We start from the raw sequence: 13,544 nt of genomic DNA, 5'->3' as shown, positions 1-13,544 counted from the left end.
TGTCGATGTGACGAGGCAAGTATGCAAGAGGCTAATAATAAGATATGTTCTCTACTAAAGAACAACAATGACAACGAGAAGGGGCATATGTACAGAAAGTACTCGTCACTGTACAGGTACTAGCCGGCTAATAAATGTGCTGAGAGTAAGGATGAAGATGGGTAGTAGTGCTAGATAGAGGTGGACCTGCTCGACAAGGTCGCCATGATGGTAAAATCCCAGTACTGTCTAGGGTCCCATGGGCGCTGTGGACCTGTCAGGGTAGACCCTGGCCTCAACGGGGAAGCATTGGTTGCTAATCATTGATCAGGGTTTTTCAAGGGTAGCGGAGAGGGCTAACAGGCTAGCAACGGCCATGAACGAAATCCCCTATGTTCATCTTGTAACATCCCACGATGCTATCACAGACCATGCGATACGGTACAATTTATTGTACTTTACGTCCCCTGCGTGTCTTCCACCTTTTCCTTTTCTTTTTGTCTTAACCCTGGCGATCTAAGAATTCCCCGCGCGAACAGCCATGATGTGACCTCGTCTGAGCGCCCTGAGATTGCTAAGAAATGCGCAACGGAAATAATGAGACAGATTTTCCAAACATGAGTCTTTAATTGGCTAGGGTTTATCGAGATTCGAGGGACTAAGAGACGAAGGGGTAGAGTTCTACATAGAGTACCTAAGGGGGGGTGTATTGCTCAACGGCTTTTAGGAGGGGGTGTGCGTTTCTGATTGCCGGCCCACGACCTAAGCAGGCCAACCTACTGCTACTATCTCTGACCTCATATAACCCCTAACAAGGGGAAACGAACGGTACGTTAAAAGTTCTCGCTAATAAGTCTGCTTCTAAGAGGGTAGGAGCGGGATGCAAGAGAAGCAGTTTAAGAAAATGCCCGGTTATGCAGTCTTTGCGCAGATATGTAAGTTAGTATGCACGTAACTCTAATACACTGCAAGGGACCCTGATGACATTGATGACTTTAAGAAAAAGTTGTTGTAGAGTTGTGTGTTTTGTTATGTTGTAAATAAGTTGAATAAGACAAGATGGAATACCCAGGTATCTAAGACCGTAGCTCTAACAAAGACAAAGCAGTTGAAAGCAAATGAGAGTACGTATGTACATGTTACTACTACTACCTAAATTGAGGACCAACGTATGGGTGGGAAAATTGTATGTCGACCAGCCAGTAAAAGAAGGTAGAAAAAAAGAACGGGGAAAAAAAATAATAATACTGACCAAATCGGCTTCCGGCGTCAAATGGCGAGTTAACTATTGGCCGGACGTTAATTCTGATTGGAGGAAGACGAGTCCAGAAGGTCCAACGTCCAGGCCTCAGCTCAATTAAATAGATTGACGAGTAGCATCTTACACGTGCATTATATGAAGATGATGTAATCCGTAAAAAGAGGATAATAAGATCAGCGGAAGATTCGACATCAGTATTCTTACTCAAAGACACCAAGGAAGTTTAAAATTTAGTCCGCGTAAAGATGATACCGTCTACGGCTTTTCATATTAGATATCTAACTCAGGTAGGTATTATTATGTATGGTAAGATTAGATGTGTACCAACAATACTAACAATTTTATAATACGTGCCGTGACGTACCGCGAGTATAGGTATTACTGACGCTCTCTCCTATGTATGAGGCTCTACTTTTTAGACAAGCTAACAATTATTCCCGGGAAAAGAAGTCATAACGTAAAGAAGTGGTATCCCGAGCTTTTAGTACGTAACCGTCACCGACTAAAAACTTGACCTTCGTGGAGCTAGCTGGAGAAACTAGATGAAAAGTCAGATTCACGAATATAGTTACTATTAACCTGAACCTCACCGACCTCGACTCTCCTACCTCTCACGTACATACGAAGCAGTACGTGGCAAGAAAGGAATTACGGTGTGCGATGGTATATACAACATAACCTCCTCCTGCTCCGTACGGAGATGGGTGAGTCTTGAATTTTCAATGGTGGATAATCTACGGCCGCAGAATAAAAACTCCCCCCGTGAGTACAGTAGCATGGCAGCATGGCAGCATGGCGGCATGGGTCCGAATAATAGGGGAGGCTTGAGCGGAACCGGACTTTGAAGGGACTTGGCCGCGTGCCTAACCGGCGGCAGTTCCTTAGCGGCGGCTCTACGATGATTGTCGCATCTGAGGTGGATGGATCTTATTTGAGGGATGTGATGAAGTCAAAATTTTGATTGTATTTCATTTCACCTCGTATTGTAAGCACATTTCTTCTAGATAATCAACTGGCAATCGACATGGGGAAATCTTGCAGGTACTACATACCAAGTTCTGGGTTTCGATCAATTCTGCATGGGCCAAGCCAGGATTGGTCGAGGGGGACAAGGAAGGCCTGCCGAGTTCATGCATCAACATTTCAAAGTATAGATTATTGAAAAAGTTTGTACATAGCTGCATAGGAGGTACCTATACAATACAGTATACTATACGATGATGCTCCATTTATTCTTAGCCTTGCATGGTGTTATTGTTCATTCTACACTGCATACGACTAGCCCTGAATAGAGTGAGATGACGAGAGGTATGGATATACGTAGTATATACTACATTACTATACTATACTATTAGGTGTCTACTAATGGGTGTGCCTAATCAAGCCCTTGGTTCAATGGCTGATCCTCGCTCACGCCGACCATAATATCGTGTCTTTTAACTTCTTATCTTAGGTACTTTCTTAAGCCGTCCCCCCTCACCCCTGCCCAGCAATGACGAACGTCAGAGCAGGGGTAGAGAAGAGAGAGAGAGAGAAAAAGGACTATCGATCATGGTACATATGTATGTACGTACGGCGCGATGCGAGGATCGACAGTCACATCGTCCGAGCTTTCAATGCCTTAGTATGTATGTGCTAGATGCTAACATGACGCCTCATTTCCCCAGAGACTTGTTCGATGAAGAAGAGCTAAGCATTCAAACTAAGAAAGCCCAGCCTTGAAAAAGGATTCAGGACCTGCGGTGATCGGCGTGGGGTTTATGTGCGAGGTCACATCAATTTGGGATTAGTTTTATTCTACCCAGACCTAGTGACATGTGTGTGCTAGATAGAACCGGGTAAGCGTGTTGACGCATGATCCCGAAAGGGTAAAGAATACATACGGGCTCCATCGGCGACCTGGTACTTAATTAGCAGAAAAAATATATGTACCTTACCTAGTAGGTAGTTTATCTACGGGTGGCATTTCTGAGCTCGCCGCTAATAATAAATAGAGATGATGACTTTTCTCCAGACTATTCCGCATCGCGCAATCCGGCAGAGCCCGGTATCTGCCTCGACGTGCTTGACAGGTTCGACGGTAAGTAAGCCTCGTTTCTCAAAAAAGACTACAACAGTATCTTAATTAGAGGGGACTAGCATCTCTCAAGCCTCCCAGTCGTATACATAATTAATACAAATCTGGTCTAGAAATACCAAATGTGACGGTGTGATCCCGCTAACGACGACTATTGCGGTAGTGTAGTTCCCTACCATGCAACGTATAACACATGGCAATTATGTATTATATACCACGAACCTCATAATATATATCTTCTATTCTGTACTAGGCCAAGCGGGTAGTATCCAGCATTGGCGTTTTTCTCATATATGGATACACAATAATAACTGTTAGTCTACCTACATCTTAAGATAGGGCTGCTAATGAGATACTTGCCGTCTGCGTACCAGATTGTGTACGAAGGTGGATTGTGGCTGGGATGCGGCTGCTCAGATCCGGGTCTGCCATGTGGTCATACAACGATACAACGGTCTCTTATATTGTGGCTCATCAGCTGTTGTACACCTTGGGCACTGGGCAGTTTGCCCAGACGGTTAGTTAATAAATAAACTACAGATTACACGCTAACCGCGTTTCTGACGAGTTTGGATGGCGTTTGAATGCGTTGCCAACCAGTCAACATGGCCATCACGCTATCTCACCTCTCCTGCTCTTTAATTTGACCTCTCCAAACTATGGTCAACATTACGGTCAACATTGGGAATATGTAGGTCGAAAAGTCGCGACCCTCAACAGACCACTGCTACATCACTGCTACATTAATGATCATCGTCAATGCGTCTATCAACAGAGTTGCACTTTCATATCGCGTCCATTCTCCGGGGACCAGACTAACATTATGATAATTTGGCCCATTATGCCGGTGTAATGCCTGTCCTTGCATCCCGGCCTGCCGTCTAGACGCGGTTGAGCTTATGGCTCATCAGCACCTTATGTACGTATCAGGCGTAGACTTCATAGCCCACCGCCTTATTTCGACAAAGGTTAGCCAAGCATATACATGGGTACCTCTTATAATACAACACAACACACTACATACCTACACATACGAAATAACCTGACGCGGTTGTCTGCCTACAGCAGGCTGGGCTTACAGAGATGAACGTAGGCAAATCTTTACATAGCAGCCAGGGTCCTTTTCGGTCCCGCAAAATTCCAGGGTTGAACTTCGTCAATAATACAAGAAAGCTGAGCGTTTTGTCAAATCTATTACGACTCGTTTTCTTGGTCTTCTACATAGTACTTGGTTTAGGGATTAAAGCTTCCGGGCGATCCCCGCCATTGGCCTAAGCCCATCTTATAAGCGCCTGCGGATCTTTTACTTGGACGCCCGCGCCCACCAACCTGTAGGCCATTGTCTCAGATGGTGGATGAAGCGTTGAGACGCCACCGGAACGATTGTACGCGGAGGAATATGGCGCTTCGTTGATGCTCTGGCGCGCCCGGTCACAAATGCTCTTTGCCCAGTTCGTTATAGTTTAAACTCGTCGTAGCTAAGACACTGCGGGAAGAAGTGGCATCTGAGGCCTCAAACTTGATACGGTTACCCCCGCAAAACCCCATCGAGCCTTGGAGATGGAGCTCCTTCAATCTGGACCGAGATCTGCCAGGGCGTTCTGCTGCCGTGTAGCGTCTCGTCTCCCGAGTTCAATAGTCCAATACCTAATCCATATCCTCACTCTCTGAGGCCACCAAGGAAACGAACCACTAGTCTTTCATCTCATGTCTGAAGATTCACCACCACTGACCGGACAACGGCCAATCGTGCTTCTAGATCCGTTCGGCCGTCTGTGGTTCGATAGCTGCCTTTATTGCGCATGTGTAATAGTACGGGATAACTAGAGGATACTAGAGAATACTAGAGAATACAGTGCAGCTAGAAATGGAAAACCCCATTCTAATCACCTAACAGACCGGGGCATGTGGGTTTATAATTTTGGGATAGGTCAAAACCCATGGAACGAGCTTAAAATAACCATCACCGCTCTCGCGTTCGAATATCTGCTAATCACGGCGGTCCAAATTACAGCCGTTTTCAGCGCCAACCAGCGCCAACATCTCGACGTCGTGTGCTTCTTTCTCGATAATACGTACACCCGTTACTTTGTACACCGCAAATTTTCACCCGAGATCAGCTGGACTTAAGATTACAGCCATGATCTCCACATGGGATGGGACCTTGATGCATGATGCGTTCCGGCATGTGCAGAAGCCTCTCTCCTGGATGTACGTATAGGTATGTAGTGAAGGTAGGTATGTACTATGTAGCTCTCTCTTGGTCTTTCGCTACCCAACACCGTTGCGCCTTGGGTGGCTGGCCGTGGATCAGCGAACCTTATAAACCCAGTACCTAAGGGACGTTTGACAAAGTATCGTCATCAAATTATACATATGTAACCCGTATATCTAATCCATACTTCGTACATACATACCTACCTAGGTATATACGTACATATACATGCATACACATATGTATGTACCTTATATGTAGGTATGTATGTACCTTAGGGCTTACTATTGACAGGGACCAGCCGAATAATAAAACGTGGGAGCATAAGATGCGAGCCGACTTATGCGCAAGCCTAGTCTACATATAGGCGTACTATAGTAATGGTTTAAATGATAAGAGCATGCTATTTGGAGATCTGAGCCGGAACTTCGGAGATTTTTCTTTTCAAGCAAAGGCGCTTTTTCCCCAGTGTGTCTCTGCAATATTAATCATATCGAGCGATCTTAGAATAATTTAGGCCGAACGCTCCCGTAAGCCACATGCATCTTACCCGCACCACCAGCGCCCGAGCATCCAGCAGGCATTGGATCTCCAGGTCTCAGCTAAGAAGCCGGAAAAATCATTGCCGGTCTCCCGTAAAGGAGATACCTCCAGATGGCGCAACGCGTCGACGGGTATAGCTGCGCAACTAATAAAGGTAATTTAATGTCCGAGTCGGGTATGAGGCTGTAGTATAAACCTATAAACCTATAAGCCTATAAAACCTATAAAGGTGTATAATTCCTAGGTAGGTAAGTGATGAACTACCGTTACTTATTACTTTAGGTATTGTACCTAATCTTTATCATATATTTAATTCAAGTATGTAATAAGTAATAAGTACCTATCTAAAAGACGTAAGTGCTAGGTTGATTTTCCGCTCCCGGAACGCCTCACTCTTCCCGTGGTGGGCTTGGAAGTTGCGGTTGTGGCAGAAGCCAATGCACCTTCCCGAATAATCCATAGGTTATAGGTACTTTCCCTGCACCTAAGGTACCTTACAATAGCGTATCTACTTGTGTAACCTTTACTTGTCTTTCCCTGCCTTAATAGAAACTCTTCACCTTTACAACCATTTCGTCTTGCGTCATCTTCATTGAATTATTTCAAGCAGGAGATAGCACATGGCAACCCTACTTCTGCCCCAGCGCTCTGTCTCATCTTATCCACATCGGTGTGTATTGACCTCCTATTCTAATATTCTAAGTGGACCTATGTCCTAGAAAGTCAAGTCATGCCCCCTTCAAGTCATTACTTTGGACAAGGGCTTTTCTTCCGGACCCCAACCAGATCAGATCGTGTGGGAAAGATGTCGCTACCATGTACATACACTACATACGTACACGTACAGCAGAGGCTCTTTGCTCGCCAAGGTTATCAACCGAGATTCTCAATACACCCACAGACACATTTACGGCTGACATCCTTGTCCCCATCCTTGCCACAATAAGCCGTCCAATATCAATAATTGCTGTCCGAGTCCAACGCTTCAAAGAGATGCGTAAGGGGTTACCTCCAAAGGCGGTCAAAATTTAATCATTCAAGCTGTCGCCAGTGGATATATCTAGGCTGGGGTTTCATTTGCTCACATCCGCATCAGTCAATATTCTCAATATTTACCTCGCTCGAAGTTCTGAAGAGGACTAGAGTACAGTTTAGGTACCCAAAGATATTTAACTCTACTAGGTCGGATACTACAACGCGACCGTTGTCTAGCATGCAATATTGCCGCACGATTCTGAGTAAAGAGTCAATCCTCGGTGCCAGGTTATTACTTGGTCTGTGCGAATATATCGGACGTTATTGGCCTTGCGGGGCTTTTACAAGCTTAACTATGTACGGAATATAAAAGTGCCCTCTCCTGAGAGCATTGGGCGGTCTGTGGCGGCTAGGTACCGGCACAGTTAGTGCTCCCGCCCGGAAGGTAGATCATTCGCGTTTAAGCACTCTATTAAACCCCTTGGACCGTCCCAATGGGAGAGGCACAGATCATAATCATACAATAGAAGCATCCACTTGGTCAAGTTCAAAGAAGCCGCAGAGCCGTCATCTTACAAACAGAACCAACGATCCCGCCCTAATATTGTATATCGTCTAAGCTTGCGGAGCACATATTGCACGTCGGCGACTATAGATGACAACATAGGGTAACACTATTATAGAGACTACTCTGAGTAGTTAAACTCATGTCTACTGGATATGTCACCATCAATCCTGCTTGTGATCAACGTTCAGTTCCGGATAAACAAGTGTTCACATCAATACCAACGTTGAACCTTTCACAAACCATTTACAACCGTTGTATTTGCAAAGCCGAGGCAAATGTATATCAACCGTACTCGTATCACCGTACCCACAAGATGTAACCGATATGCATAGCAACCCTAGTACATTCTAGTCCTAACTAAGTTATTGTCAGATATGTTACTACTAGTGGAGATGATGGTAGGACGGGACAATCAAAAGTCGTTTGGTCTATACGCTAACGTTTGTTAGTCGGCAGTGTATGTACCTACGATCAAAAACGACGACCCCGGGATAACTCCGAGTTGCCCTCACGTCAATGTGATGACGATATATAAGAATATCATTTAGAAGAGCAGTATAATTCATCTCGCCTAGTCGGAATATTTTTATGCGCCTGGATCAAAATGTGATCCTTGGACGATTATGTCGCACACGATCAATCCGTAATTACAAGATTTATGCGTAAAATGCCGCCGGACTATTATGCCAACCAGACGGAGATTTTCTTCAGCAGGGACCAATTTCGTCTGTCACCCCCGATAGGATCTGGACCTTGACTTCCCCGGCCGTTGAGCAAAAACGTAGTTTGCAGCAGACTTATCCCGAACAATACCTCAAGGTACACTAGCTAAAGGACATTGCTCGAAAAGGCCACGATGATTATTGCCCTAAATACCCGTGACAGCATCTGGGTCTAATAAAATTGAGAGATCCATAGCCGTTGGGCCGGCAACTGGTACCATCCGGGCGGTACAAGAATAAAAGGGGCTTAGATAGGAGGTCCGGGGCGGCCCTTCGATTCCACTTGGGCCCTAAGAAGATCGGCGTGGCATGAGCAGGGAAGGCTACGCTAGGACTGCCAACCAGACCTCCTCCGGTGAATTAATACCCAAGCTAAAGACCAGGAAATATATTGACTGGTTCGCGGCGCCAAGCGACGTGGGGAGTTACGTACTGTACCAGGAATTTGCTCCTTACACTTACTGTAGTGGAACAAGTTGCCCTGAAAGGCCTCTTCTCCGCTCAAGGCCGCACCTACAAGTGAGGTTCGGGTTGGATTGGAACACGAGGCGGCTGTCAAGCGCGTTCCATCGTCCCAGCATATACCGCTTCGTGGTTCAGGAGTCCCAAGCAGGAAGCACGTTGAGATTCTCACGAATGAATTTCCAGAACCGGTGAAGCAGCCGATAAACCGCCGACGTCGAACATTCTACGCGCATTCTTTCGATGCCCTAACTTCATGTTGCTTGCATGTTTGAAGCTTTCTCCCTGAGTCGCTGCGGGTTTGGCGTTACCCAGCTGTTACAAGCTGTGTCACTGTCGAACCGAGGACTGGAGAATACTCTGCGGCCAACCTAAGCCCGTACCATACATACCTACACCATAGATTTAATCCCATAGATTTAATCTATGTACTGTGACATCGTGCGTTCCAAACTGACTCTGGAGCTCATCCCCGGTTCTATAATATAGTTGCCCTGTCTATATCAAAAGCGCACTCGGAGTCGCGCCGAACTCCCCACATTCTGGAAATTTTATTCCCAAACGTGTGGTTACCCGTTCTCCTCTAGCGGATAAAGGTTTAGCACGATCTCTTTACCGTGGTCTCATGTATGTGCAGCGTTGCATTCGGCGTCCCTCAAACCCAGCGAGACGTCGAACCCTGAAACAGATTAAAGGAGCAGCACCGAACCACGTTTTGTCCCAGAACATTTTCGATCTTGTCTCATATTTTATTCTTTGCTCAGTATCTCCCCGATACAGTAGTTTTGGGGCTTGTCCTATTACAGTGCATCCCGCAACAAGTCACCGCTCAAAATACTTGGAACCCCTCAAATGGACCGGTCCGTCGTGCAGAGTTTGGCTTCGAGCAGTTGGGGTTTGATTGGGCGTCAAGCCCGTCTAGACCGTTGATGCAGGGAGAGTCGAATTGCTTCTTCCGAGCTCGAGCCAGGAAGGTGACCTACCTTGGTAGTGTTCCCACATGTGGCATAGCCTAAGGCGTCTTAACCCAGTTCGTGTCTACGAGCCTGACTTCCCCGGTATTCAACCGGTCTCGCAATACCCCTAGGCTTAGAATATATGACAGGGTTTACTCATTTTCCCTCCCCTTAACGACTTTGACGGTCAGATGGTAGCATCGACTATACATTACCTATTTACAAGCGAGCCATCAGCTGCAGTGCCATAGGAAAGACCGGGTTGCTATACGATGAGATAGAGAGGCATATTATGATTAAAACGTCATCTATATAATTGCCCAGAGCTTGTACTATGTACGATACGGCAGCTAGTGCAAGCCGCACCAGGTAGCGGCTAATTTGGTCCACCGCATGTGGCTTCACTGCAAGCGGAATCGCATTCTGTCTTAGTTCTGCTTCCTGATTCAGCTTAGAACCCGGGTTGGCTAGCGTCATCAAGCATCAAGTTGTACCCTAAGACTCCTGCGGGCTTGAAGGAAGACGGCGTAAAATGTTACACGATAGAAATTGTAGTAGTGAGTATCATCTCATCTCTAAGCGGGTTGTCTATCAGAGTTAGTTGGGACAGACTTTCTCCAAACGCTCAAGTTGATCTCGGCAAGGCCCAGGCGTATGCACAAGGTAACAGGTCCGGCATCTTTAGGATCTTCCACTACGGGGCGCCACGAGCAAGCGGAACATTATTTCGGGTTTTCTATCCGATTCAGATAGCTCAAGACGAGCCCCTCATTAAAGCCAGTTAGTCGGTTCATTTCGATGCCGCTACACTAATAGTAGAGCAGTTATGTACCTAGCTACGGATTATGCCACGAGGGGTTGCGATGGACTCCCCGTCCTTGCGTGCGTAGTCCCAGTTGTCGAAGGCGCTGCGTGGATTCTGAAACGGCCTGCGCACGTTAGTCTATCGAACCCGGCAGTTTGGCTCCCTAGACCAAATTACAGTATCGCGACAACGGCCCACGAAGCCGAGAATGGAGAATGGACCCCATATACTCGCCGACTCTACTGCATTCTAAGCTTAGGCTGGTGGAACCTACCTACTCTATCCCTACGCGTGTACACGTATCGTCGGTATCATACTGTGTATGAATATTTGCTCATAAATAGCGGCCCACTCGAGGATATTATACCCGTTTCCCCATTGCCGGGTTCGACAAGCCTCGGGTCGTTGTTGACTAGCGCCGGGACCGTGCTAATACATAAGTTCCTATGTATGCTTTCATCATTATCAACTAGTTCCGAGAAGCGTCACTCATACCGGGGGGAACCCGGAGAATTAGTCAAGACGTAGTTAGCCAGTAGTTAGTCTAACTCTTTAGTATATGGATCTAAAACGACGACTAAGATGTTATAAGAATTAAACTATATTTACTAGTCTGAACTAATAAGATACGTATTGGCTTGGTTTCTTACTTTCGTGCAAGGATAAGATATCGTAAGCTCTCATATACATATGGGAATAAAATATGCTTAGGTACCTGTTAACTATAATATCTATAATATTTTGTACGGCTACTAGATAATAGGAGGTAGATATTAGAAATGATCAGGCAAATTATTCTAACTCGATAGCCGTTAACTATGGTATAGCTATCTGCCCTTTCACATTATTGTATATTATATAGTTCTACCATATAAGATCATACATGTCAGTCGTTTTCTATAGTCTATATGTTGATAGATAATACCAGCGCTTCTTATTAACTGCCTGCCTGGGAGGTACCCAAGGGAAATTCGATCAGATATAAACGGTAGATATTTACACGCCGTGGAGGTGTTATAATAAACAGAGACATTACATTACCACCCATGATATAGGCAACTCGTAGATCCATGGAATGAATGCCTTAAGACCCCGAGCCCTGGTACTAGCTAGACAAGCTGAAACTCGGCCGCCTGCTATGCTATGCTTCAAGGGTTGCATGCGCGCACGCGTTGTTTCTCCCAACTCACCGGTAGACCCGACCCAGGGCGCCGGCACGGCAAATCAGATCATGCAAGATAAACAAGCAAGCAAGCAAGCAAGCAAGCAGGGGGAAAGGGAGAAAGGGGAGAAAGGGAAAGAAGAAAGAAAAGAAAAAAAAACGGCTGATTCCAAGGTCTGCAGGCACCCGCAATCCAGTCGACGAGAGACATGAGGGAACCCCCGTGTCTCGCGATGCGGCGGCTGGTGGGAGCGCACGGATTGGGGGGACCAGAGACGGACGGGAAAGACGGGTTGGTGGAAACGGGCATAGGAGAATTTTGACGCCAGAGACATGATCGTGATTTTCGAGCCGTTGCTGTTGGTTTGTTGGTTGGTTGGTTGGTAATTCGTCCCGCCCGCTCTCCCCTATATGTCCGCCCGTCCGCCTTCCACCTCGCTGGGACTGAGGACAGACTGACTATACGGTGTATAGTAGGAGGAGGAGAGTGTTGTGTGCGTCTTATAGGTGGAGTCAGTTGGTTTGATATCGGAGTGGCTGACTTACCTACCTACCTCCTATAATATTACCTAGGTGTGTCGGAATGTAAGTAAGCGTTATGATAACGGGCTGGGAAATATCTACGGGCTACCTATAGGAGTATGTAGTAGCAATAGGAGGTAGCAATAGCAGTAGTAAATAGTATCAGTGAAATAACCCCTGCGCCCCTTGCAAATGAACGAACGAACGAACGCTCGTCTCTTTCGTGACCTCAATCTGAAACGAAGCGTCGCTGCACACAGAGGTTTGCGACATAGGGTGCGCACAAGGAGTACGGATACACAGCACAGCACAGCATAGTACAAAATAGTTACCTAGCTAGACACCGTAGACAAAAGGGGAAGACAGGTAGGTTAGTAAACTGATGATGGCGCGCGTGCGTTCGCCGCTCGATACATACATACATAGTCTTCGGTATGACATCGTGTACCTGAATGTTTTGCGACCCTCATCCTCATCCTCGTCCTCGTCCTTCGACCATGGGATGGGATCCCGGGCCAAGCAAGCGAGTAACTAACTAACTAACTGTCTTTCTTTCTTTCTTTCCTTCTCAAATCCGCGCCGTTCCTTTCGTCTGTCTGTCTTCTCCAGGGGTTCGTTTCCCAAGCGGACAGAGGTTACCATCTATTCGGTGAAGCTAGTGTACCTAAATAACCAACCTTACCTGCCTCCCCCTCCCTTTTTCTCATTTTTTTCGCACGTCGCACAAATCGGCTAACCGACATCTAGCCCGCTGGCGCGGGTTTCCCAGGTCTTCGGTAACCGCGCAGTTTAGTCTGTGGTCCGTCCGTAGTAGCCAGCTAGCCAGCCAGGGGGGGGCCCGGGGGTTCGTTCGTTCGTTCGTTCGTTCGTCTGCCACGCCCAATCCTATAATCTCCCTTGCTTACGGCCGTGTGTGGTGATTATCCGCTCTGTGCGTACGTACCTAACCCAATCTACGTACATGGGGAAAAAAAGAAATGCGCGCCAGGGACGCGGGTTCGAGCGGGTGCTCGCTTGCTTGGGACCGGATCTTTCCTCCCTCCCCTTTTTTTCCTTTTCCCACTCCCTCCTCCCCCCCCTGCCCATTTACCGGGTAGGAGATAAAGAATTAGGCGAATTGTCTCGGGACCAAGCTTGACAAGACCAGACCCACGATATGACAATTCCAAAATGCGTCGACAACAAATTGGGCCTCGTAGTCACTACCTATAAAATCCCTGTTACGATGACGGAGTAGTGTCTATTTAGCTACCTATCATGTCTCGAATTGGAAACATACCTAGGTAAACTACGGAAA

The 13,544-nt window shown here is 46.6% G+C and overlaps 1 protein-coding gene across 1 annotated transcript; it reads left to right on the top strand.

Annotated features, from left to right (window-relative positions):
* Window positions 1-5,024: 5,024 nt before the first annotated feature.
* F5Y00DRAFT_266493 (uncharacterized protein) lies at window positions 5,025-5,447 on the top strand (the record flags this gene model as incomplete). Its single annotated transcript, XM_048011949.1, has 2 exons — window positions 5,025-5,088; window positions 5,215-5,447. The coding sequence occupies 2 exons, from the start codon at window positions 5,025-5,027 to the stop codon at window positions 5,445-5,447; spliced, it is 297 nt and encodes a 98-aa protein (XP_047860422.1).
* Between the last annotated feature and the right edge of the window lie 8,097 nt (window positions 5,448-13,544).

This window comes from Daldinia vernicosa (genome assembly GCF_022497035.1).
Source record: "Daldinia vernicosa strain CBS 139.73 unplaced genomic scaffold F5Y00scaffold_73, whole genome shotgun sequence".
Classification (NCBI taxonomy): Eukaryota; Fungi; Ascomycota; class Sordariomycetes; order Xylariales; family Hypoxylaceae; genus Daldinia; species Daldinia vernicosa.
Note: the sequence above shows the minus strand (reverse complement) of the source record. Positions and strands in the feature narration are given on the sequence as shown.